Consider the following 27,775-nt stretch of genomic DNA (forward strand, 5'->3'; position numbering starts at 1 on the left):
TAAGAGGGAGACCGATTAGAAGAGAGTTACAATAGTCGAGACGAGAATGAATAAGAGAAACAGTAAGAGTTTTTGCAGAGTCAAAAGTAAGAAAAGGTCGAATTCTAGGAATGTTTTTGAGGTGCAGATGACAAGAGCGAGCCAGTGATCAAATGTGGGAGGCAAAGGAAAGCTCGGAATCAAGTATGACCCCAAGACAGCAGGCATGTTGCTGGGGAGTAATAGTGGAACCACACACAGAAATGGCAATGTCGGGTATAGGTACATTAGTAGAGGGAGGAAACACAAGGAGTTCAGTCTTTGACAGGTTCAGTTTCAGATATAGTGAGGACATGATTTTAGACAGCGTTTAGACAATCGCCGGTGTTTTCTAGAAAGGCTGGCGTGATGTCAGGAGAAGCAGCGTATAATTGGGTGTCATCAGCATAGAGATGGTACTGGAAACCAAATCTACTGATTGTTTGACCAATAGGGGCAGTGTAAAAGGAGAAGAGAAGGGGGCCTAGAACCGATCCTTGAGGAACCCCAACAATAAGGGGAAGATGAGAGGAGGAGGAACCGGTAAAAGATACAGTAAAGGAGCGGTCAGAGAGATAGGAGGAGAACCAGGAGAGAACGGTGTCCTTGAGGCCAATGGAACGGAGCATAGTGAGGAGGAGCTGATGATCCACAGTGTCGAATGCTGCAGAGAGATCCAAGAGAATTAGCATGGAGTAATGACCATTTGATTTAGCTGTTAGTAGATCATTAGAGACTTTAGTGAGGGCAGTTTCAGTAGAGTGTAAAGAGCGGAAACCGGATTGGAGAGGGTCGAGAAGAGAGTTATCAGAGAGATAGCGGATAAGACGGGAGTGGACCAGGCGTTCCAGGAGTTTAGAGATGAAGGGAAGATTAGAGACAGGTCTATAGTTAGCGGCACAGTTTTGGTTGAGGGCTGGTTTTTTAAGTAGTGGATGTATGATGGCATGTTTAAATGAGGAGGGAAAGATACCAGAAGAGAGAGAGAGGTTAAATATTTTAGTTAGGTGAGGGGTGACAGCAGGGGAAAGGGACTGGAGGAGATGTGACAGAAATGGGTCACTGATGCAAGTGGTTGGGTGAGAAGATGCAAATCTTTAACCCTTAGGTGCATCTGACAATTGCATAGCAAGGGCACCAATTGGTTGTCATGGCATTCGTAGGCCTAAGAAAAGCCCCAGGATTTGCCTTCGGTATTATGTTGCTTTACTGTGCCATGGGCATTGTATAAACACTAACAGGCAGTTCTACAAAGCAATACACAAATATTGCAATGTATTATTGAAGCAATCAGCTGATGACACAGTAAAGATCCATAGTAGGTTTAAAAAATGTTTTTTGAGAAAGTCGAGATGAGAGATTATTATGTTTTCAGTCCCACTGGAGAATGATAGGACTATTGACAAAGCCAAGTTGTCTTCATTTGATAGTAAAGGTGTCTTATTTTCTATAAATAAGATACAGTAGGTAGACTGATCTATGTAGAATGAAGTTTGGAAAAGCTTTTGCAAACATCTGGGTCCTCCTTCCTTTTACTGCTCTCCAACAAGTAGAATGACCACCACTCTTTCAGGTTAAGGATGACTACACTGTAAATCTAGAGGTAAGAGTAGATCTTCTGCCTAGGGTCTGGAAAGCATTCAAATTTAAAACCTCATTCTCTTTACAGTTTAAAGGCTCACATTCTTCCAGCACTAGTGAGGTTAATGTGCTCATGATGTGTGGGTCTTGGGTAGAGTAGAATCCCAAAAAACAAGTGTTTTTGGTAGCCATCAGGAAATATATTGTAAAAACGTTGTTGGGAGAGATATCTGTCACAGAAGCTGTCTTCAAATTTACTCTTGTAGCTTTCTAATACTGAAGCAAAACAGTACATTTTGGACAAATTTAAGATAGAGATGATGTGCCAGTGGTAAAATCATTCCAAAGTTTTCTGTGGTTTAGGATTGGGATTAAGAGCATCAGGGCTTTGTCATAAACAAGGAGTCTATCTCTGAGCCCTTCTCCAGAGAAAGGTCAAGAACACACTAGCCAAACAATCACCATTTGTCAGACCATAAGAGACTTGGGTGTGTAGCTATATATGCTGTTCCCAGGGTAAAGCGGCATAGCACTACGCCTGCATAGACGTTAGTCTGTCCAGTGCATCATCCAAGTGCAGCATATAAGTTTAATGAATTAGACCAGAATTGAACCAGAAGGGAATTTCATACATAGACACAATAAACAATATTTTTGTTTCTGTCCACTCTCACCCTCATAGTCCTTCACTTCCTACTAACCCCTCTAATAGCTACATCTAGTAAGGAACTGGTCATCTCTCCCTCCATACTCCCCATCATTCTCACCTCCTCCTCAGATCTGTATCTCAACAAGCAATCCTTTGTCTATGAATACAGATTGCCATCTCATGCCCTCTCCTGCTTCCAACTACTAACACTTTTTCATCTCCTCACTGCCGGTGATGTCTTTCCAAACCCTGGCCCTCCTCACCACATCCCCACAGTCACTTATTCCTCCTATCCATGATCTGTTACAAATTCCACATTCTCCTTAACTTTATACCCACTCACCTAGCTCCCGCTTTCCTAGTCCCTCTAACAGGAGCTCTATGGAATGCTCACTCTGTCTGCAACAAAATTTCATATACTCATGATTATTTTTTTACTAAAAAAACTCTCCTTTCTCAGCATCACCAAAACCTGGCTCACCCCATCTGACACCAGCAACACTTTCTTATGGGGGACTCGATCTTTCTCACACACCCCACCCCAATAGCAAGCATGGTGGTGGAGTTGTTTTTTTCCTGTCAGATAATTGCTCCTTCACCCAAATTCCACTGCCACCCTCAGTTACTCTTCCTTCTTTTGAGGTGCACTCTGTTGCACATCTACTCGCTCTCCAACTGGCTGTCATTTACCACCCCCCTGGGCCAGACACCACCTTTTTTCATCACTTCACCACCTGGCTACTTCATTTCTTTTCTGCTGACATCCCCTTTATCAATATGGACGACTTAAACATCTCCAATGAATCTTCCCACTCAGCTGTCTACAAGCTTCTAACTTTCACTTCCTCCTTCGACCTCATTCAATAGTCATCCGCAGCCACTCACAAAGATGGCCACCCACTGGACCTCATTTTCACATGACCCTGTTCCCTATATAATCTCTATAACTCCCCTCTCCCCCAGTCTGACCACAACCTGCTCACATTCTCCCTCTCCAGGTGCATAATCCCCACTCCCCAAACTTGCACACCCTTGCAGAAATCTCAAACATCTTGATTTATACTCATTTTCTGAATCCCTTCTCCCTCTTTCAAAATTCCTTACACAATGCAAATGCTGCTGCCTCTTTATATAACACCACAACAGATGCAGCTCTCAAATCGGTCGCCCCCTCACACATACCAAAGCTCGTGCAATCAACAGGCAACCCTGGCACACCAGCCTGACTAAAGAGCTTCCAGGGTTGCTGAGCGGAGAGGGAAAAGATCCCACTCTAACAAGCACTTCACATTTAAACAGTCTCTCACTACTTTCAAGTCCACAGTCACTGCAGCAAAAGAAACCTACTTTTCATCTCTCATATCCTTCTTGTATCACAACCATATACAGCTATTCAAGACTTTCAATTCTTTCCTCTGTCCCCCAACACCTCATCCCTCTCCTCACATCTCAACTAAAGACTATGCCCCATTCTTCAAGCAGAAGATAGATAACATCACAGAAAGTTTTAACCTACAGTCCCAACAGCCCTTCCTCATAACTACTCAGCTCTCCTCCTCTAAAACCAGCTTCTCCGCCATTACAGATGATGAACTTTCCTCTCTACTCTTCAGATCGCATCTCGCCACCTGTGCACTTGATCTGATTCCTTCCCACCTCATCCGAAACCTCACCCCAGTCTTTATCCCAACCCTAACCCATCTCTTCAACACATCACTAACACCTGGTGTTTTCCCCACTTCCTTCAAATATGCCTCAATCACAAACATACTCAAAAAGCCCTCCCTTGACCCATCCTCTATGTCTAGCTATTGTCCCACATCACTTCTCCTATATGACTCAAAACTACTGGAACAACATGTCACGTCCATCTTGAACTGTCCTCCCACCTCTCCTCCTGCTCTCCCTTTGACCGTTTAAAATCCGACTTCTGACCGCCTCATTCCACTGAAACTGCCCTGACTAAAGTCACCAATGAACTACTAACTGCCAAATACAAGTGAAAATTCTTTATCCTCCTCCTGGACCTTTTCTTTGCCTTCGACACAGTGGATTTTTCCTTCTTACAACAGATTCTCTCATCTTTAGTAATCACAGACCAGGCGCTATCTTGGATCTCTTCATACATAACAGACCGGACATTCAGCATCTCCCACTCGCATACCACCTCCTCATCTCGCCCCTATCTGTCGATGTCACCCAATGTTTATTTCTAGAACTCCTGCTTTCCTCCATCTACACCTTCAGCCTGAAACAGCGCATAGAGTCCCATGGCTTTCAGTATCATCTCTATGCTGATGACACACAGATATACCTCTCCGGACCTGATGTCACCTCCTTACTAACCAGAATCCCAAATTGTATGTCCGTGATTTCATCCTTCTTCTCTGCTAGATTTATAAAACTTAACATGGATAAAACAGAATTCATCATTTTTCCCCATCTAACTCAACCACCACAACAGACCTATCCATCAAAGTCAATGGCTAATTACTCTTCCCAGTCCGGCAAGTTCGCTGCCTTGGGGTATCCCTTGGCTCTGTTCTCTCTTTCAAACCACATATCCAAGTCCTTTCCACTTCCTGCTGACTCCAACTCAAAAATATTCCCTGGATCAGCACATTCCTTATTCAAGAATCTCCCAAAACACTAGTGCATGCCTTGTCATCTTTCACCTCAACTGCTACAACCTTCTACTCTGTGGCCTCCACTTTAACACTCTCGCACCCATCCAATCTATCCTAAACTTTGCTGTCAGACTAATCCACCTGTCCCCCCGCTATTTCCCAGCCTCTTCTCTCTGTCAATCCGTTCACTAGCTCCCCATTGCCCAGAGACTCCAGTTCAAAACCATAACCATGGCATACAAAGGCATCCGCAACTTGTCTCATCCATACATACTGTATGTGACCTAGTCTCACAGTTCTTACCGGCACGCAACCTCTGATCCTCACAAGATCTCCTTCGCTACACCCCTCTTATCTCCTCTTCCCACAATCGCATGCAAGAATTTTCCTGTGCATCCCCCCTACTCTGGAACTCTCTAGCCTACCGTGGAAACCTTCAAAAGGAACCTGAAGACATACCTCTTCTGAGAAGTCTACAAGATGCAGTAACCCTCTTTCCATCATACCGCTGAATGACCACCTCTACCCTCATCTACTGTATCCTCACCCATCACATGTAGACTTTGAGCCCTCGTAGGCAGGGTCCTCTCTCTTCCTGTACCAGTTGATGACTTGTTTTGTCCAAGATTATTGTACTTGTTTTTTATCATGTAAAGTGTCATGGAATAAATGGCGCTATAATAAATAAACATAACTGAACTTTAAACTTTGCATAAATCAGTAACAGAGGAGATAAGAAACTTGTAAAATATCTTTCCTTCTGCATTTATCAGACACATCTTTCTCACCACCCTACCTCCCGAACTAACAATCCTCTGTCGAAAAGAATCTCAAGTCTGTCTAACTCAGTAGAGAAGGACTGCAGCAAATTATCCTCTATGAAGAATGTGGGATGAGGGAGTGAATAGCTGGGAAGGGAACAGACAGAGGCAGACAGAAAAATATTATGAGGAGCTCTGTAACAAGTATTATACCTCATATCAGCTCAGCTCTACATGTTACTGCAGATTGTGCCTGTGAGCTAAAAATTTAATGAAGAATAGCCATTTTCCTCTCTATGCTATATCTCTATGGGAGAAATCACTGCAACTTGTTTCCTCCTCCAACTACCAGTGGATTGTAAATTACTGATTGATGCAAAAGGGAAAAATTTTGAGAAAGTAGCATATAAGGCTGGTTTCACATTTGCGTTTTTTTGCGCTGGAAAAAAACGCATACATGCGCATGCGTTTTTTCCCCTATATTTAACATGGGTGCACATACCTGCGCGCTGGTAAGCGCATGTATGCGATTTTCATGCGCTGCGTTTTTTTGGGGTGTGCGTTGGTATTTTCCAGACGCAGCATGTTGCATTTTTTGGCCCTGGAAAAAAGCGCATGCGCACGTATGCGCACGTTTTGCGCTAAAAAAGGCCATTATAGCCTATGGATGCGCATACGTGCGCACTGGCATGCGCAGGTATGCGTTTTTTTAGCGCTGCGTTTTTTTGGTGGTGTCCACTTGTTGTCCTAGTTATAATCTTCTAAAGTCAAAAAAAAAAAGTCTATATAAAGGAGGTGCCTGCCAAAACTCTGCCACTACTACACTGACAGATTGAAGAGCAGACAGTCAACCAAGAACCCATTATATCAGCGAAGAATGTGAGTATATTACACTATATGCCTGTCCTTTTAAATTATGTATGTACTAATGATTTTTATTATTTTTACATGCAGTATGTCTTCAGAATCAGAGTATTCCCCATCGCGGCAAGAATTGGCGCAAGCAGACCGTGAGGTGATTATTTTCGTGCATCTGGTAAGTATATCTGCTGCTTCTCCAAATCTCTTACGTTTTTTTCAACTTTTTTAAGACATCGTCATCATCATCTTCTGCGGACGGGACTAGTGAGGGCGAAGAGCAGGAGCAGCGAAGCCAAGTCCCGGTGGTGATACGGAATGTAAGTATCAAATGATTTGTAATGTTCTTTATTTTTTATCTTCTATTTTTACTCTTTTTTATGTTTCTTTTTTGTAACTTTTTATTCAATTTAAATTTGATTATTCTAATGAATGTGTTTTGTCTAGGTTCCACAACGGGATGAAGACGTCTACCTGGATAATGAGCAGCTCATCAGCCTGGTCCAGGAGCGTTCGCCGTTGTGGGACAGCCGTGACCGGCTGCACAAAGACATTGTGGTGACCCGGCGGCTATGGAATGAGGTGGCCGCAGCGTTGATGGATGGCTGGGACAGCGCCACAGCATCCTCCAAAAAGGCGTTTAGTGAGTATTTCCCTGCTCTGTATTGTGCCGCAGTGACTGTTGGCCTTGACGGCACTGTTGGGTTTCGTGCTAGGTGTATTCTAGCAGGAAACCCAACAGTGTCATCGGGGTCTACAGTGACTGCTTTGAGTATTGTATTGCTACATTGTGCCGCAGTGACTGTTGTCCTTGACGGCACTGTTGGGTTTCGTGCTAGGCATATTCTAGCAGGAAACCCAACAGTGTAATCGGGGTCTACAGTGACTGCTTTGAGTATTGTATTGCTACATTGTGCCGCAGTGACTGTTGTCCTTGACGGCACTGTTGGGTTTCGTGCTAGGCATATTCTAGCAGGAAACCCAACAGTGTCATCGGGGTCTACAGTGACTGCTTTGAGTATTGTATTGCTACATTGTGCCGCAGTGACTGTTGGCCTTGACGGCACTGTTGGGTTTCGTGCTAGGTGCATTCTAGCAGGAAACCCAACAGTGTCATCGGGGTCTACAGTGACTGCTTTGAGTATTGTATTGCTACATTGTGCCGCAGTGACTGTTGTCCTTGACGGCACTGTTTTTTTTTTTTATCAACAGTGGACAAAGTCCGAACACGTTGGCGTTCGATCAAGGACCGCTTCAACAGTGATGTTCGTGCTGAGGGCCAGGTTCGCAGTGGATCTGCGTCAAGGACCAGAACTAGATACCGTCACTATCACGCGTTGCAGTTCCTAAGACCGGTCCTTGCCACGAGATCGTAAGTATTATAAATTTTGGGTTTTTATTTTTATTAATCTGTGTTTTTCTAATCCACAGCTGATGCTTCTTGTAAAGGCATGGTAGTAATGATTTACCTTTCTTCAACAGCACCTGGAGCAGCACCCTGCAACCTGGCCCTGGAGCGGTCCTTCCTCGGACGTCCTCTGACCCGTCCCAGCCATCCGACAGCCAGGAAGCACCTTGCAGGTCAACCACACACACAGCTGGTGACCAGGAAGCTGGGCCATCAGGTGTTCCCCTGTCCCAGGTCTCTGCCACTGGTTATGCGGGCACTACCCGCCAGCGGCAGAGGGCCTTGGACAGGAATGTCTTGCCCGAGTTTATGCATTTGAGCGAGACATTTAATTCCAGCCTCAAGTCACTGTCCGACAGAGTTGAAAGCGGTTTTGCACTCATGGAACGTGGTTTTAACCACTTTGAACACCGCTTCAATTCTGTAGAACAGCGCCTTGACCGTCTGGAGGCCGACCTCAACAGACCAGCACACCATTTTTTTAGTAAGATTGAAAAGGGCATGGCGGAACACCTTAGTCCTGATCAACAGCTGAATGTGCTGCAGGCCTGCAACAATGCTTTCTTGCAGGCTATGCAGCATAATCGGTACGGTCAGCAGTCAGTGGTGTCCTTTCCACCTGTGCCACCATTGACTCGCTTCACCTCACTACCGACTTGTGCTGCATACCACTGCACGGACACCTCTATTCAAAGCCAGGACACCCACCGTTACACCACCACAAGTCTGAGTGCAGCTGGTCACTTCACCGACACCACCATGGCAAGCGCTGCTTCTGTCTGGAGCACCACCGCCACTCCCATGCATGCGTGGAGCTCAGCCACCACTAGGCAAACATGGAACAGCCCTGCCGCTACAACAACATGTAGTAGCCCTGCCACCACCACTCTGCAAACCTGGACCATCACTGCCGCCACCAGTCCTCCTGCAAGGACGAGCACTGACAACGAAGAGCAGCAGCAGCAGCCACCTCAGCAGCAGCAGCCACCTCAGCAGCAGCCACCTCAGCAGCAGCAGCAGCAGCCACCTCAGCAGCAGCAGCCACCTCAGCAGCAGCAGCAACCACCTCAGCAGCAGCAGCCACCTCAGCAGCAGCAGCAACCACCTCAGCAGCAGCAACCACCTCAGCAGCAGCAGCCACCTCAGCAGCAGCCGCCACCTCAGCAGCAGCCGCCACCTCAGCAGCAGCAGCCGCCACCTCAGCAGCAGCAGCAGCCACCTCAGCAGACGGGGGACCTACACTCAATATTTGCCCCTAGTTCAAGGCGAAATCTATCAAGGCGGGCATTGGGCCAAAGTCGGTCCAGGCACACAAGCCTACGGCGACATGCCATTACAACTAATGTACCTGAACAGATTTCCTCTCCTCCAAGTGTTCCTAGTTTAATTCCCTTAACTGGACTACCTTCCCCCACAAGTTTTGTTGCCCCTTCCCCTCAAACACCGTCTTCAACAGCAAGTGTTGCATATTCCCTGCACACCCCCAAATTGAAACCATCTGCCCCCAAACGCCGGAAAAAATAATTTTTTGGTTTATTTTTGTGATAAAAAATAAATTTACATTTCTGGTTCACCATTACTAAGTTTCATTAATGTTGTTTGCGCCGCTCACACACACTGATGGGTAAATACATGTTAAAAACCAACCCAAGGCCTAGTATAGTCATATGTGAAATAACACGGACTAGTATAGTCATACCAAGGCCTAGTGTAATAACTCGAGTTCTACCAACTTGGATCTGGTTTCATGAAAAACAAAATGTTGAAACTTGTCTTAAAAATAAGTTTCTTTCTAGTTTCACCAGTTTGTTTTTTGTGAAACAAGATGCTAGTTGTTAAAAATCGAGTTATTACAGTAGGCCTTGGGATGACTATACTAGGCCGTGGTATTTCACATATTACTATACTAGTAGGCCCAAGGCCTACTATACTCATATTTGAAATACCACGGCCTAGTATAGTCATTCCAAGGCCTAGTGTAATAACTCTAGTTTTACCAACTAGAATCTGGTTTCATGAAAAACAAACTGTTGAAACTTGTCTTAAAAATAAGTTTCTTTCTAGTTTCACCAGTTTGTTTTTTGTGAAACAAGATGCTAGTTGTTAAAAATCGATTTATTACAGTAGGCCTTGGTATGACTATACTAGGCCGTGGTATTTCACATATTACTATACTACTAGCCCCAAGGCCTACTATACTCATATTTGAAATACCACGGCCTAGTGTAGTCATTACAAGGCCTAGTGTAATAACTCTATTTTTACCAACTAGAATCTGGTTTCATGAAAAGCAAACTGTTGGTTTCAAGTTTCACCCGTTTGTTTTTCGTGAAACAAGATCCTAGTTGGCAAAAATTGAGTATGCCTTGTTATGACTATACTAGGCCGTGGTATTTCACATATGACTATACTAGTAGGCCCAAGGCCTACTATACTCATATTTGAAATACCACGGCCTAGTATAGTCATTCCAAGGCCTAGTGTAATAACTTGTAAGTTGGAATGGAGCAGATTACATTCATCCACTCAATGCTGACTTGTATTCCCCATGGACTTTCATTGGGGTTGGGTTTTGAGGGTTGCGTTTTGAGAAAATCACATACTTTGTTTTCAACTAGTTGCACAATTTTCTCTTGAAAAAAAATGGTTTCCTGATTCATGGCCTGCAGCTTTGCTCGTTCCAATATATTTCACGCAGACTAGCAATGCTGCATTTTAACTCATATGTGTATTTACCTGCCCAGGTGTGTGAATATCAAAAAATTCAGTTATACATGGGAAGTTTTTTATTAAATTGGAGTTTAAAAAATATAGTGCACTCAGTAATGGTATCAAATAAGGTTTTTTATTACCATGAACAAACAAAAACATTACACCATTTCATCTTGCCAGTGCACCCGTCCTACATCAGAAATAAAGTAGGCCGCAAATTGGTCCCTCATTTGGCCAACTTCAACGGATGACCTGAGAGTGTGCTGAGTGAATTCAGGCAATGGGTTAGGAGCATCATCGTCCAGTTCAAAGGTCGGGTGCTCTTTAGCCATCACAAAGTTATGTAGAACCACACAGGCCTTCACCACCTCATCGACTGTTTCAAGTTTAAGATTAATGGCCGTGCCCAGAATTCGCCATCTGGAAACAAGAATCCCAAAAGCACACTCGACAGTTCTTCTGGCCCTGGTCAGCCTGTAATTAAATATTTTTTTGGTGTGGTCCAAGTCCCGGCTGGAGTAGGGTTTCAGTAAGTTTCCGCACATTTGAAAAGCCTCATCGCCAACCATTACAAAGGGCAGTGGCGGAGCTTCGGTGTGAGGAAGAGGCCGTGGCATAGGGAAATTAAATTGGTTGCCATACAACCTCCGGCCCATGTCTGAGTTTTTAAAAGCCTGTGAGTCATTACCACGGCCAAATGCTCCAATGTCCACTGCTACAAACATACATCCGGCATCCGCAATCGCAATGAGTACTATTGAAAAGTACTTTTTGTAATTATAGTACTCAGATCCCGTTCTTTTGGGTTTGATGATCCGTATGTGTTTACCATCAACAGCTCCCAAACAGTTGGGAAAATTGCATACTGTCCAGAATTTGTCAGCAATTTCCATCCACTTTTCAGCGGTGGGCAGGGGCATAAATTCTGGGCAAAGAACATTCCAGAGAGCCCGGCAGGTGTCAGCAACAATTCCAAACAAGGTAGAGATTCCAATACGGTACTGGAAGTGTAGTGAAGATAGGGTTTCTCCAGTCGCCAGGAATCTGTGAACAGACAAAGAAGTAAAATTAATATTTATGTATATTATTTTAAAAAACTATAAAATAAAATATTAGTACATTCACGAAAACTAATTACCCAAGGTTTTGAATACTAAATTTAAAAAAAAAACATCAGACCGCACCCCTTGGTTTTTAAAACATACCGTAATGTCACCAGTAGCCGTTCCTCAGGAGGAATCGCACGACGGAGCTGTGTGTCCTGTCTCCGGATGGATTGTTGGACACGAGCAAGCAAATCCATGAAACTTTCGTGGGACATCCTGATATAATCTGTAAATTTCTCCGGGTTTGCCTGTAGCTCGCTGTAGAGGGTGTGGTATGCCCCACGGCTCTCCCGGAGTTCAACAATCGGATGTATCCACATACGCCGCCGTCTTCGCTGCCTCTCTCTCTTCCTTTGTTCATGGCAAGCAACTGCATACGCCTGAGCCATCGCGATGTCCAAATCCAAGTTGAAGTGAAAACTCTTCCAGCGCAGATCCATGGTCACGAGAAGAATCAAGCAAATGTGAAGAATACTGTAGACAGGGTCTATATATTAACATACCACACCCACAATGAAGTCCCATTGGTCTTGTGTGTTGTTGAATGGTTGTTTTTTCATTTTTGTGGGGTTTTTCCAAAATCTGTAAAAAAACGCAAACGCACAAAAAACGCATACAAACGCGCAAAAACGCTGCGTTTTTTTCCTGCATGCGCATAAAAATGCTTGAAAAAAACGCAGCGTTTGTATGCATTTGTATGCGTTTTTTTAATGCGTTTTTTTGCGGGAAAAACGCGCTGCAAAAAAAAGCAAGTGTGAAACTAGCCTAAGTCATATAATATTCAGAAATTGTGTTATTCCTCGTGCACACTCACATGACATCTTATTCTGAAAAATTACTTGAAAGCACAGTTACCCTTTAAACAGATTAACATAATATTTGTATTTAAACGATGCATAAGTCACAATAAACTCAAATACAGTAGTGGTCAAAAGTATTGACACCCCTGCAATTCTGTCAGATAATACTCAGTTTCTTCCTGACAATGATTGCAAACACAAATTCTTTGGTATTATTATCTTCATTTAATTTGTCTTAAATGGAAAGACACAAAAAGAATTGTCCTAAAGCCAAATTGGATATAATTCCACACCAAACAAATTGGATATAATTCCACACCAAACATAAAAAAGAGGGTGGACAAAAGTATTGACACTGTTCAAAAAATCATGTGATGCTTCTCTAATTTGTGTAATTAACAGCACCTGTAATTTACCTGTGGCACCTAACAGGTGTTGGCAATAACTAAATCACACTTGCAGCCAGTTCACATGGATTAAAGTTGACTCAACCTCTGTCCTGTGTCCTTGTGTGTACCACATTGAGCATGGAGAAAAGAAAGAAGACCAAAGAACTGTCTGAGGACTTGAGAAACCAAATTGTCAGGAAGCATGAGCAATCTCAAGGCTACAAGTCCATCTCCAAAGACCTGAATGTTCTTGTGTCTACCGTGCATAGTGTCATCAAGAAGTTTAAAGCCCATGGCACTGTGGCTATCCTCCCTAGATGTGGATGGAAAAGAAAAATTGACAAGAGATTTCAACGCAAGATTGTGCGGATGTTGGATAAAGAACCTCGACTAACATCCAAACAAGTTCAAGCTGCCCTGCAGTCCGAGGGTACAACAGTGTCAACCCGTACTATCCGTCGGCGTCTGAATGAAAAGGGACTGTATGGTAGGAGACCCAGGAAGACCCCAATTCTTACCCCGAGACTTTAAAAAGCCTGGCTGGAGTCTGCCAAAACTTACCTGAAAACGCCTAAAATGTTTTGGAAGAATGTTCTCTGGTCAGATGAGACAAAAGTAGAGCTTTTTGGGCAAAGGCATCAACATAGAGTTTACAGGAGAATAAAAGAGGCATTCAAAGAAAAAAAACACGGTCCCTACAGTCAAACATGGCGGAGGTTCCCTGATGTTTTGGGGTTGCTTTGCTGCCTCTGGCACTGGACTGCTTGACCATGTGCATGGCATTATGATGTCTGAAGACTACCAACAAATTTTGCAGCGTAATATAGGGCCCAGTGTGAGAAAGCTGGGTCTCCCTCAGAGGTCATGGGTCTTCCAGCAGGACAATGACCCAAAGCACACATCAAAAAGCACTAGAAAATGGTTTGAGAGAAAGCACTGGAGACTTCTAAGGTGGCCAGCAATGAGTCCAGACCTGAATCCCATAGAACACCTGTGGAGAGATCTAAAAATGGCAGTTTGGAGAAGGCACCCTTCAAATATCAAGGACCTGGAGCAGTTTGCCAAAGAAGAATGGTCTAAAATTCCAGCAGAGCATTGTAAGAAACTCATTGATGGTTACCGGAAGCGTTTGGTCGCAGTTATTTTGCCTAACAGTTGTGCAACCAAGTATTAGGCTGAGGGTGTCAATACTTTTGTCTGGCCCATTTTTGGAGATTTGTGTGAAATGATCAATGTTTTGCTTTTTGCTTCATTCTCTTTTGTGTTTTTTTCATTTAAGACAAATTAAATGAAGATAATAATACCAAAGAATTTGTGTTTGCAATCATTTTCAGGAAGAAACTGAGTATTATCTGACAGATTTGCAGGGGTGTTAATACTTTTGGCCACAACTGTAAATGAATTATGTGAGAAACACGAGACATAAAATGTCATGCGTCAGGATGGAAGAACTGAATAGTATCACATAAAAAAAAAATTTAAAGCAGAGATAACCTCTCAATACAAATACTGGTCATAGCAAATATTGCATCAAAGAAAAATGTGCCTTAAAAGGAGTATATACAGTGGCTTACAAAAGTATTCACCCTCCTTAGCATGTTTTGCATTTTGCTACCTCACAACCTGGAATTTCATTGTTTTTTTCTAGGGTTTGCGTCAGGTTTTCTTTTAATTGTGAAGCAAACAACAAATAGGACAAAATAACTGAAAACTTCAGTATGCAACTGTTCACCCCCCTAAAGTCAGTACTTTGTAGAGCCTTATATCTCCAAATCACTTTGGATAAGTCTCTATGAGCTTTCCATATCTTGCCACGGGGATTTTTTCTTATTCTTCAAGGCAAAACTGCTCCAGATTCTTGACGTAAGATGGTTTCCTCTGGTGAACAGCAATCTTCAAGTCTGACCACAGATTCTCAATTGGATTAAATGGGCTTTGACTAGGTCACTACAAAACATTTACACGTTTCCTCTTTAACCACTCTTATTTTCCAGCAAGACAATGCTTTTGGACATTGTCTTGTTGGAAGATGAACCTCTTTCCCAGTCTCAAAACACTGACAGACTAAAAAAGATTTTGCTCAAGAATATCCCGCCATCTTCCCCTCAACTCGGACCATTTTCCCTGTCCCTGCTGCCAAACTACATCTCCACAGCATGAGGCTGCCACCACCATTTTTATCTGTGCGAATTGTGTTCTTGGGGAGATGAGCTGTGCTGGTTTGGCTCCAGACCTAGCATTTACCTTGGTGGCCAAAAGGTTCAATTTTGGTCTCATCTGACCACAGCACCTTCATACATTTGGGGAGTCTCCCACATTCAAAATGAGGCTCACAATTTGTGTGTGTAAGCAAAGGCTTTTTCTGCCCACATTTCCATAAAGGCTACCTCTGTGCAGTGTGCGACTTATTGTGGTCGTATGGAGAGAAACTCCAGTCTCAGCTTGGAAACACTGCAGCTCCTTCATGGTTACCTTTGGTCTCTGTGCGGCCTCTCTGATTAATGCCCTCCTTTCCTGGGCTGAGTGTTTTGGAGGGTGGCTCTCTCTTGGCAGGTTTGTTGTGGTACGATGTTCTTTCTATTTGATGATAATGGATTTGATGGTGCTCCGGGGAATCAGTAGAGTTTGGGATATTTCTTTATAACCCAACCCTGACTTGCACCTGTTTGGCGATTTCTTTGGTCTTCATGGTGTTGTTTGGTTAGTGGTGCCTCTTGCTTAATTGTGTTGCAGACTCTGTGGCCTTTCAGAAAAGGTGATATACTGACTGGCTATGTGACATTTAGATTGCACACAGGTGGACTTCCTTTGACCAACCTAAGAGAAGAAAAGGATTTGCATACAGACGGAGATTATGTACATCATTACGTCACAGCACAGGAATAACATGAACACAAGGTTCATACTTGGTTGCTTTGCTGACTTCCATTTTTTCCCGCATTATAAGAACAGACACTGAACTTGCTCAGGAAACGGATTCATCATTTTATGGACACAAATGGCATCAGAGGGCATCCACTGGCCTTAATGTGGTGTTTAGTTTCCACTAAGGTGCCCATAATTTTTATAGTTAAAAAGAGTGCATTTTTTTCTTCTTCCAGTGAAAACGATGGAACTTTTTACACGATAGAGCCTCGTAGTGGAGACTCATATGCAAGTGTGGAACTAGACTTAGTCATGAATAACTATTATCCTGCATCGATAAGGCCATAGCTCAGCTTTTCTCTCTGGCTGACAGTTGGGGGGATGGACTGGCCACTACTGTAGTTTTATTATGGTGACTTATATTTGCCTTATATTAATAGATAATATACAGTATGATAATAAAAGACATTGCACACATTTTAAAAAGTAAATACAGCTCTATAGAAGAAATTCCTTAAATAATTTATCAAGTACTAATTAATTAGTGTGATTATGCTCCAGTTAAAAAAATATTTAAATCTATTACTGATGATTGTTACCATAAATAGTTAGGTAACAGTGTTATTCTAAATTCTCACTTTACATTTAGATTTTTTTTTTCACTGCGTCTTCTATTTTTTCCCAGTGAGTCATGTGAAAGCACTATGCAAAGCACAGAAAGGAATAACCGGTATCAGCAGTCTTCTCTCCTAGATGATCAAGTTTGGTATTTAACTCATAATTTAAGTAAAAATTGGAATTAACACTATGTACAGCTGATGCTTTACAGATTATGATGACGGTCGACGACTTCCTAAAAAGTATTCTGGATTATGAGGATCTATGTAAAAAAAGGTTTAACTTCACATATTAAGTTTCAATGCATTTTATTTTGCACAGATATGCCTACTTGCTTGCCAGACACACTGCTGCATGCCCCAATTCCCATTCATGATGTTCATCTACTTAGATACGTTGTTGGCTAATGCAGTTCCTAATCGGAATATGCATTGCAGTGAATCATGAAAGCTTAATGTGCTTCCTAAAATCACTCTTAAAAATACTAAAAATATGGATGTTTTATGAGAAGCTACTGTATATCATGAGAATATTTAGGGCATGATACAGTATACAGTGATATGAAAACAATGTATCCATAAATTAGGATGTTATATGGAAAATCTGTATGGGATTCCAATTTTTTTTACGCACTGATAGACTTAAATAGTCGCATCTGAAATACAGAAGAGAGTAGGGTATGCTGCGATTTTTGCACAAGGACATTACATTTCTGAGTAAAAACTGTTATCTGAACAGCTCAATTTAATATCTTCTGTCCAAGTGCTATCCATGTGAGGTTAGTTTTTATCACGGACAGCACCGAAAATACATATACTTAGGCTGGGGCTACCCGTAACTTTGCAACCTCAAAAGGTACTACTACAAACAAGTTGGACTTCTTGCGACTTGCTTCTCGTAGTCGCAGAACCCTCAGGGTCACAATGCAACCTCATTCACTTGTATTAAGGTGCAATGAAGCAGTGACATGTAGGAAGCTTTGGTCACACAACATGTGTTGTGGTCAAAGTTTATGAGTAGCCTCAGCCTTGCAGCACTATTGGAGGACTGGCTAAAATTTAGAAGGGTCAAATGTTGATACAGCTCCAATACCTCACTGCCTTTCAAATCATGACTTTAACCTACCAGATAGGTTAAATACTGGTTTTCACACACTGAAGATTTTCACGTGTTTCCACCCAACACACTGGGGCAGTGAGTGATCCCATTGAGCCCTGTGAACTAATTGTTGTGACCTATTTGTGGCATCAATACAGTAATAGCCCTTCCTTGATGTCCCTAACAGAGTAATAATACTCTCTGTTGTGTCCAAAATATACAAACAAGACACAAGTGCTCTATAAAGCTGATGAGCTGATGGCATAACAAGGGTTTAGCGTTAGGTCACAGTTAGTGTACGTCCCAGCTGGGACACAAAAACATAACCACCTGCAGAACCGCCTTCTGCTTATTGATATTTCACACTCATTCTTTTTACCTTCAGGGCTACACAGTCTGATGGTTTGTTTGATTTTGTTTAGCGACAGCTTAAAGGTGTGTTAGCTTGAGTACAAGCGAACACATACTATAAAAAAAAATTCTCATGAGCCTTGTAGTTTAGGGGTGCAGAATGGTTTTTGGTCCAAAGGCCACATTGTCATACTGAACCAATCTGGGGCCACATTATAAATTAAAGGGGTATTACCTTCTGTAAAGTTTATGGGTTATTGCAAACATATACCATAAATGTCTGGAAAGTATCAATTCCCTTTACAGGACTCATCTTACCTCCTCCAACCAGCACTATAAGACCACATCCAACATTAAACACATTATTGAAAAATGGTACCAGTGTTATCAGTGTTGTACATCAGTGTGCCATTCGTGTGTCTGTTTTTACCATCAGTGTGTCATGTGTGTCTGTTTTTATGATCAGTATGTCATCTGTGCATCCATTTTTACCATAAGTGTGTTATCCGTGTGTCTGTTTTTATGATCAGTGTCATCCATGTGTCTGTTTTTACCATCAGTGTGTCATCCGTGTGTCTGCTTTTACCATCAGTCTGTCATGTGTGTGTCCGTTTTTACCATCAGTGTGTCATCAGCATTTTTCCTGGATGGATGAATAAAGAGAAAAATGACAAAGCTTCTCCAATACTTTGGAATGTTAAACACGAATGCCATCCGTGTACTATATGTGTTTTTCACAGTGTGGGGAGGAGGACCCCCATGTAGTGATTGGGCCGGAATTGGGGAGACCGCCATCAGGGTTATTGAAGGAGCCACACCAGGGGGATTACAAAGGGAGACATGCGACTGAAGTTGTCAGGGCAACAGGGGGCGGGGCTAGGAGACAAGGAGCAGGGGGTGCGCTGAGGTGGCAGTTGGGAGAGAGCCTGTGAGGAGGCAGGAAGCAGGGTGACTTGCTGGGGCACCGACGGGAGTCTGTGAGTAGAAAACTGCGCATTTACCGTCAAGAGAGACGTGAGAGACTGATACCGGAGATTGCTCCCCGCCCCCGTTCTCAGAGAACCATTCCCGCCGCCACCCGCCTGTGTGGGAGAGAATCTTTACCTCAGGTTGAGGCCGTGTATACACGTAACCAGGCCACAGAGGCCTGGGCACTTCCCCCCAGCTTTACCCCACCACGGCGACCCTGCCGTCACCGGCCTGAAGATACGCCACCTCGTCATAGGCGAGATTAAAGGCCTGCGACCCAGCTTTGGGGAGAGACTCCTTGATAAAGGACGGCTACGGGTCATCTGGGGAACTGCGTCATCACCGCGCGCCACCATCAACGCTTTCTTCAGGGCCTGTTGCGCCCCACTGGCATCGCTTTCTTCAGGGCCTGTTGCGCCCCACCGGCATCTCTTTCTTCAGGGCCTGTTGTGCCCCACCGGCATCGCTTTCTTCAGGGCCTGTTGCGCCCCGCCGGCATCGCTTTCTTCAGGGCCTGTTGCGCTCCATCGGCATCGCTCTCTTCAGGGCCTGTTGAGCCCCATTCCTTCCAGGAGTAGCGAGGCGTCAGGACAGCCACCTCAGCGACCTCTACGCGGCCACGCTCACGAAACCGACAGCCCCTGGAAGGCTAAGTTACTAAATAGTTTTGTTAAGATTGTTGAGTCCCTGCATGGACTGTTTGTTTGTTCTTATTTTTAGGCTTGTTCAGCCAAGCCCCAGCAGCTACAGTTTTGATAAAAGTTATTTCACAATCCACCATCCGTCTAGTGTCTCGTCACTGCATCCTGGGAACCTGCTCAACCCTACACTTGGCGTAGTCGGCAGGATGCAGTCTCCGAGCGTGGACAGTGGTGGCCCAGGTCAGGGGGAAGCTGTAAACTCTGTACATAATGAGGGCCCCCGTACCAGCATTTCATTGGGGGCCATGCTGAACAACCTGCCTAGATTCTCCGGCTCCAATACTATGGTATGGAGCAGGACAGAGCGAATGCGGGGGCTCTTTCGGATGCACCCAATGACCCCTGACCTGGAAGCTGAAGTGGCACTCATGGCTCTAGACGGGGAGGTGCGGAGGTCAGTGATGTTCAAACCTCCGGGGCACCGCAACACTTTTGAAAAGGTGTTACAGATAGTGGAACAGACCCACGGGGATCCCACTAATGTGGTAGAGTTAAGGACCCGTCTGTTTAGTCGGATGCAGGCAGAGGGGGAGACGATTACTCAGTATATGAATGTACTCCAAGAATTGCATACGGCTATTGAAAGAAAAGACGGGGTAGGGGTAGGACCTGTTGACATTACCCTACGTGACCTACTGGTGACTGGACTGCGAGATCCACTGATAAAGCAGGCATTACGGGGACAGATCAGAATGAATCCCCAAATAGACTTTTCAGAAGTGGGAAGTCAGGCACGGGTTCGAGAGCAAGAGCAGGGGATGGCGGTCCCCGTGGGGAAGGTCCGAGGTGTGGAGGCCTCCTCGAACACAGTTGAGGAACCTCAGTGGGTGGAGGAGATGAAGCGAGAATTGAAAAATATTAAGAGCGAGTTGGCTGAAGTAAAGAGAAGAACCGAACCTGAGACTGGACGACCTAGCGTTAATCCCGGTCCCTGGGGGTCAGGCTCTCCACGGGGTGGCCAGTCTATACCGGCCCGGTGTTATGAGTGTGGAGAACCAGGCCACTTCGCCCCAGAGTGTCCGCGGCGTGGGAGATACCCACCCCGGCGGCCATTAAACTAAAGGGCTCCGGGCTGGGGGGACGCCGCTCGGAGCCGAAAACCACAACTAGGGGTGGTGGAAGTCCCGAAGATTTGGTAGCAAAGTGTCCGGTAGTTTGGGCAGAAGTAGAGGGCCGGGCCGTCCGGTGCCTGGTAGACACGGGGTCACAAGTAACCACTATGCCCGTAACGTACTTTCAACAAAACTTTCCGGAGGCAGCAAGGCCTCAGTGGGGGCCCATGATCTGACTAGTAGCCGCTAATCAACTGCCGGTCCCGGTTGCCGGAGTAGTGTGGGTGCAGGTGACTGTTATGATTGAGTCACTGTAGGAGGCAAAAACAGATATGCTAGCTAAGTCCAGAAAACCAGAGAGGTTGGCAGCTATTGGATTGCAGACCCCTGACTATCAACACAACTAGCAGTAGCCGTGGGGGTTCCTACGATGCCCTAGACCCCTCGATCACAGCCGGAGAATTAAATAGCCTAAAGACAGAAAGGGAAATCTAAACTGCCCCAGAGCAGACCCCAAAGCAAAAGGCAGCCCCCCACATATAATGACGGTGAAGCAAGAAGAAAGAACACAACACAGACAGAAAGATAGACTGAGCAAAGACGGGGCCCAATCTAACTAGATAGGAAAGGACAGGAAGGCTGCTGTCTGCAATCCATGAAAAACCCTATGAAAATAAGAGCCAACAGACTGACAGTGAAAAAGGCCCTGAAGACGCTAGGCTTCAAAAAGACTATGTCAGTACTCAGGAATATTCTGAAGACAGAGCAACCGGCAAAAGGAGAATCAGCTCACCCCAGAAGGGAATGGCAGAATCCAGAAAAGCAAGGCAAACAAAACAAAACACAAATGCTAAAAGGCAAAGCAGAAAACTTAGCTTTAGAGGAGCAGGAATCAGACTGGTTTCCTAGAAGTCCACAGAGAAATCACCAGCAGGGCAGAAGGGCGTCGGCAGCCTTATATCCAGTCCGTGACTCCACTCAGCCAGTCATCCTCATTAGGCTCAGGTGCCTGATAATCAGGCTCATTACCTTCCTTTACCAGAATAGGGAGTTCACCAGACCTCAGTGACGAAGGGGAAAATGAACTCACAACAGTACCTCCCCCTTGAGGAGGGGTCACCGAACCCTCAACCGCGTCACCAGGGCGATCAGGGTGAGCCCGATGAAAGGCACGCACCAATCTTTTGGCATGAATATCAGAGGCAGAGACCCAGGAATTATCCTCCTGACCATAACCCTTCCACTTAACCAATTACTGGAGTCTCCGTCTAGCCAGACGGGAATCCAGTATTTTCTCTACCTCATATTCCATGTTACCTTCAACCAATACAGGGTCCGGAGGTGCCACCCCAGGAACAACTGGTTCAACAAACCTCTTCAACAAGGACTTATGGAACACATTATGGATTTTAAATGTGACAGGAAGAGCCAAATGAAAAGAGACCGGATTAATAATCTCCAAAATCTTGTAAGGTCCAATAAATCTAGGCTTAAACTTAGGAGAAGCCACCTTCATAGCAATATTTTTTGATGATAACCACACCATATCACCAATCTTAAACTGGGGACCAATGGTCCTATGTCGATTGGAAAACCGCTGGGCCTTTTCTTGGGAGATAACTTATCCACCACTTGGTCCCAGATTTGGTGCATTCTCTCCACTACAGTGTCAACACCTGGGCAGGCAGAAGGCTCCACCTGCCCTGAAGAAAATCGAGGATGAAACCCAAAGTTACAAAAAAAAAGGTGACATCAAAGTGGCAGAACTAGCTCTATTATTTAAAGCAAATTCGGCCAAGGGCAAAAATGAAACCCAATCATCCTGATCAGCGGAAATAAGACATCTCAAATACGACTCCAAGGTCTGGTTTGTTCTCTCTGTCTGCCCAACCTCAACCAGGGGAAGAGTCTTGAGGAGATCATTTGCATATTCCCAGTGCCTTCTGGGATAAGTGAAGAGTCTCCGCGAGCTCAACGATCACTGGGTTTTGGCCGTTGCAGCTGAAAAGAGGAAATCGGAAAAACCGCGCGCCGATAGAATTTGGGCTCATCTTTCATCGTTTTTAAGAAATCTCAAGATGGAAGAGGCCAGGAGCCATTTGGTGAGCTGCATTTCTTGCTACATGTTCACAGACTTACCAGTGGAAAAACCAAACTTCACATGCCACAAATGCAAGCTTGTGTCCCTGTTGGAGGAAAAGTTGCAAAATCTCGAAGAGAGGTTAGCTACGTTGAAGATCATTAAGGAAGGTGAAGAGTTCTTGGACAGAGCAGAATTATCTCTTCATGTTACAGAAAGAGAAGAAATTCGAAGTGCACCTGAAGAAACAGAGGAATGGAGACATGTGACCCAGAGAAGCAGGAGGATCAGGAGGCAGTCAGCACCCATACTGCTCAGAAACCAGTACCAGGCTCTCACGCAGGAAAACAATGAAGAAATACATCAGGATAAGACTTTGCCAACAAGCAGCAACCTTGTACGCCTTCAGAGTCCTCCTGGATGGAGAAAGAAAAATGTTGTGAAGAAGAAACGGAGAGTGGTGGTCATGGGGGATTCCCTGTTGAGAGGAACTGAGGCCGCTATCTGCAGACCGGATATAACTTCAAGAGAAATGTGTTGTCTTCCAGGTGCAAAAATTAAAGATGTGTCTGACAGGATATCAGGACTCTTCAGACCTACAGATGACTACCCATTCCTGCTACTACATGTGGGGACAAATGACACTGCAAGAAACGACCTGGAAACCATCTGCAGAGACTTTGAAGACTTAGGCAAGAAAGTGAAAGAACTGGGAGCGCAGGTGGTCTTCTCTTCCATCCTCCCAGTGGATGGCCATGGAACAAGGAGGTGGAATAAGATTCTGCAGGTGAATAACTGGCTACGTCGATGGTGCCGTCAGCAACGATTTGGATTTCTGGATCACGGAGTGAACTACTTATACGATGGACTACTTGCTAGAGATGGGGTGCACCTTACGAAGACTGGAAAACATGTATTTGGAAGTCGCCTTGCTACACTTGTAAGGAGAGCTTTAAACTAGAACAACATGGGAAGGGAAGCAAAAGACCAGAAAAAGCCATACACCTGACAAATGCTATTGAGAACTCTGCTATTAGAAGTGGAAAGGAAGAACAAAGACGAAAGAATCTAATTAATAAAAATATTGGAGAAAGAGAAACCAATCACAAACTAAAATGTTTCTATACTAATGCACAAAGCATGGGCAACAAACAAGGAGAATTGGAACTACTAACACAGGAAAAGAAATATGATGTCATTGGAATCACTGAAACTTGGTGGGACAATACACATGATTGGAATACAAGACTAGAAGGATACAACTTATTTGCAAGAAACAGACTTGATAAACGAGGAGGGGGTGTCGCATTGTATGTTAGAAACGCGTATATCTGCACAGAGATTGAAGCTTCAGAGACTGGGAGTTCTGTGGAAACTGTTTGGGTAAGAATACAAGGACAGAACAATGGAAAGGACACCATTGTAGGCATTTACTACAGGCCGCCTGTGCAAGCTGAAGCTATGGATGAACTCTTTATGCATCAAATGGCCAAGTTCTCCAAAAAATATGACATAGTTGTCATGGGAGATTTCAACTATCCAGACATTTGTTGGGAATCTCTCTCAGGCAAAACTAACAGGTCAAGGAAATTCTTATCCTCTCTTGCTGACAACTTTATCTTCCAAAAGGTAAGGGAGAAAACAAGGGGAACTGCTACCTTGGATCTAATCCTTATAAACAGGGAGGAAATGGTTGAGGAGGTAAAAGTGGCTGGGACCCTAGGAGGTAGCGACCATGCTATTTTAGAATTTTGGATAACTAGAGGCGGAAGACCTGTGAAGACTCAGACGTCAAGGTTAGATTTCAGAAAGGCAGATTTTAAGGGATTCAGAAAGAGAATTGGAGGGATCCAATGGCTGGATATCCTTAAAGACAAAAATGTCCAGGAAGGATGGGAAATCTTGAAAAATGAAATTCTCAAAGCACAGTTGTTAACAATTCCGAAAAGAGGGAAGAATAGGAAGCAGTTAAGGAAACCAGGATGGATGAACACAGAACTTAAGCACATGCTAAAAAGGAAGAAAAAAATATTTATGAAATGGAAAGAGGGAGGCATATCTAAAGAAGAATATAATGCTGTCTGCAGAACCTGCAGGGCACAAATCAGATTATCTAAAGCTGAAAATGAATTGAGGCTTGCAAGAGATGTCAAAAGCAATAATAAAGGATTTTGGGGATATGTCAAAAGTAAAAGAAAAGTCAAAGATGCTATAGGATTTTTACAGGATGAAAATGATGAAATGGTAAGACAGGATGTTGAGAAGGCTGAACTTTTAAATTCCTATTTTGCATCTGTTTTCTCTCAGAAAGGAAATGTAACATTAACTGTTATTCACTGTCCTATTAAGGGAATAGAAGAATCCAGGATATCTATAAACAGAAAGATAGTGAGGAAACACTTAGCTAGCCTAAATGAATTCAAGTCTCCAGGTCCAGATGAATTACACCCCAGAGTACTGAAGGAGATAGCAGAAGAAATTTTTGAACCCCTCTCTATAATCTTTGAAAATTCTTGGAGAACAGGAGAAGTGCCAGAAGACTGGAGAAGAGCAAATGTTGTTCCTATCTTCAAAAAGGGGAAGAAGGTGGACCCAGGTAACTATAGGCCGGTGAGTCTGACTTCTATACCAGGAAAGATCTTTGAACAAATTATTAAACAACATGTATGTCAATACCTGGATAAGAATTAAGTGATTAAACAGAGTCAGCATGGGTTTGTAACTAATAAGTCATGTCAGACTAACTTAATTTCCTTCTATGACGGTATCACTGATTGGGTGGATCAAGGAAATGCTGTAGATATAGTATATCTTGACTTCAGCAAAGCATTTGACAAAGTCTCTCATACAATCCTTATTGAAAAAATGATTAAGTATGGAATGGACAAGGCAACTGTTAGGTGGATTCATAACTGGCTTAGTGATCGGACCCAAAGAGTGGTCGTAAATGGCTGCACATCCAGTTGGAAGAATGTCTCAAGTGGGGTACCACAGGGCTCTGTCCTGGGCCCTGTATTGTTCAACATCTTTATCAATGATTTAGATGAAGGAATTGAGGGTAAACTGATTAAATTTGCTGATGACACAAAGCTAGGAGGGATAGCTAATACTAGAGAAGAGAGAGAGAGGATTCAAAAAGATTTAAATAAACTGGAGAAGTGGGCAGCAACTAACAGAATGGTTTTTAACAGGGAGAAATGCAAAGTACTACATCTGGGCAATAAAAATGGAAAAAACATATATAGAATGGGAGGAATAGGGCTAAGTGACAGCACATGTGAAAAAGACTTGGGTATACTAATAGATCACAGACTGAATATGAGTCAACAGTGTGATGCAGCAGCAAAAAAGGCAAATGCAATTCTAGGATGTATTAACAGAAGCATACAGTCTAGATCACGTGAAGTCATTATTTCCCTCTACTCCTCTTTGGTCAGACCTCATCTGGAATATTGTGTCCAGTTTTGGGCACCACATTTTAAAAAAGACATCAACAAACTGGAGCAAGTTCAGAAAAGAGCGACCAGAATGGTGACCGGTCTGCAAACCCTGTCTTATGAGGAAAGGTTGCAGGATTTGGGAATGTTTAGTTTGCAAAAGAGAAGACTGAGAGGAGACTTAATAGCTGTCTACAAATATCTAAAGGGCTGTCACATTGTAGAAGGATCAACTTTATTCTCATTTGCACAAGGAAAGACTAGAAGCAATGGGATGAAACTGAATGGGAGGAGACACAGATTAGATATTAGAAAAAACTTTTTGACAGTTAGAGTGATCAATGAGTGGAACAGGCTGCCACGAGAAGTGGTGAGTTCTCCTTCAATGGAAGTCTTCAAACAGAGGCTGGACAGACATCTGACTGGGATGATTTAGCGAATCCTGCTTTGAGCAGGGGGTTGGACCAGATGGCCCAGGAGGTCCCTTCCAACTCTACGATTCTATGATTCTATGGTCTGAGGGTGAAAAGCAGAGGAGAAGGACAACTGAATTCCCAGCTTGGAACAGAAAGTCCTCCAAAATCTAGACACAAACTGAACTCCTCTGTCAGATACAATGTTCTCAGGAATCCCGTGCAAGCGAACCACCTGTTGCAAAAACAGGGGCACCAACTCAGAGGAAGACGGCAACTTAGGGAGTGGTACAAGATGAACCATCTTAGAGAACCTATCACAAATCACCCAAATAACAGTCATTCTTTGAGAGACCGGCATATCAGAGATGAAATCCATTGAAATATGGGTCCATGGCCTCCTGGGGACCGGCAAAGGCATCAACAACCCACTAGAGCGAGAACAAGATTTAGACCGGGAGCAAGTCCCACAGGACTGCACAAAATTCCTGACATCACGAGACAAGGTGGGCCACCAAAAAGAGCGACTCACCAGATCTCTAGTACCAAAAATACCTGGATGACCAGCCAATGCAGAGCAATGAACTTCAGAAATCACTCTCTTCTTCCACTGGTCAGGAACATACAACTTTCCACTGGGACAACGCTCAGGTTTGTCCTCCTGGAACTCTTGCAGAGCAAGTCTCAAATCAGGCGAGATGGCAGAAAGAACTACCCCTTCGCCTAAGATGGTAGCAGGCTTGGTCACCACAGGAGAATCAGCAAAGAAGCTCCTAGAGAGGGCGTCTGCCTTGACATTCTTAGTTCCAGGAAGAAAAGAGACCACAAAATCAAAACGTGTAAAAAACAAGGCCCACCTAGTCTGTCTAGGGTTCAAGCGTTTAGCTGACTCTAGGTAAATCAAATTCTTGTGGTCAGTGAGGACCACAATTTGATGTTTAGCTCCCTCCAACCAATGTCTCCACTCCTCAAATGCCCATTTCATGGCCAACAGTTCCCGATTCCCCACATCATAGTTACGTTCAGATGGAGAGAACTTTCGGGAAAAGAAAGCACAGGGATTCATTTTAGATGTTACAGGATCCTTTTGGGACAAAACAGCTCCTGCACCAATCTCAGAAGCATCCACCTCTACCTGGAATGGGAGTGAGACATCAGGTTGCCGCAAAACCGGGGCAGAGGTAAATCTTCGCTTCAGCTCCTGAAAGGAAGCAACAGCCTCTGGAGACCAATTCAACACATCAGCACCCTTCTTAGTCAGATCAGTCAATGGCTTGGCAAT

At 44.0% G+C, this 27,775-nt stretch overlaps 2 protein-coding genes across 4 annotated transcripts in view; one reads left to right on the plus strand and one right to left on the minus strand.

Moving 5' to 3' along the window:
* The window catches only part of KLHL32 (kelch like family member 32), a 454,252-nt gene that overhangs the window by 340,621 nt on the left and 85,856 nt on the right, over positions 1–27,775 (minus strand). Inside the window, exon 1 of one of the 3 annotated variants that reach the window (XM_073589529.1) lies at positions 5,423–6,106. The exons of 1 other annotated variant lie outside the window; for it this stretch is intronic. Coding sequence is in view for 1 of the 2 variants with exons in the window: in XM_073589525.1 (XP_073445626.1) it covers positions 5,335–5,379 (45 nt within the window). In the remaining variant the exon portion in view is untranslated. Of the gene's footprint in view, positions 1–5,334; positions 5,384–5,422; positions 6,107–27,775 lie in introns of those variants that run through there. One more of the 3 variants, XM_073589525.1, reaches the window with a different exon arrangement.
* On the plus strand, positions 7,516–9,552 carry LOC141100943 (uncharacterized). Its single transcript, XM_073589711.1, has 2 exons — positions 7,516–7,866; positions 7,977–9,552. Exon 2 carries the CDS (start codon positions 8,212–8,214, stop codon positions 9,424–9,426), a length of 1,215 nt encoding a protein of 404 aa, XP_073445812.1. The 5' UTR covers positions 7,516–7,866; positions 7,977–8,211; the 3' UTR covers positions 9,427–9,552.

Source organism: Dendrobates tinctorius, unplaced genomic scaffold, assembly GCF_039654945.1.
Source record: "Dendrobates tinctorius isolate UK_male_01 unplaced genomic scaffold, ASM3965494v1 ptg000111l, whole genome shotgun sequence".
NCBI lineage: Eukaryota > Metazoa > Chordata > Amphibia > Anura > Dendrobatidae > Dendrobates > Dendrobates tinctorius.

Coding starts and splice junctions, on each gene's coding strand:
- LOC141100943 (XM_073589711.1), top strand. CDS start 8,212: ATGCATTTGAGCGAGACATTTAATTCCAGCCTCAAGTCACTGTCCGAC.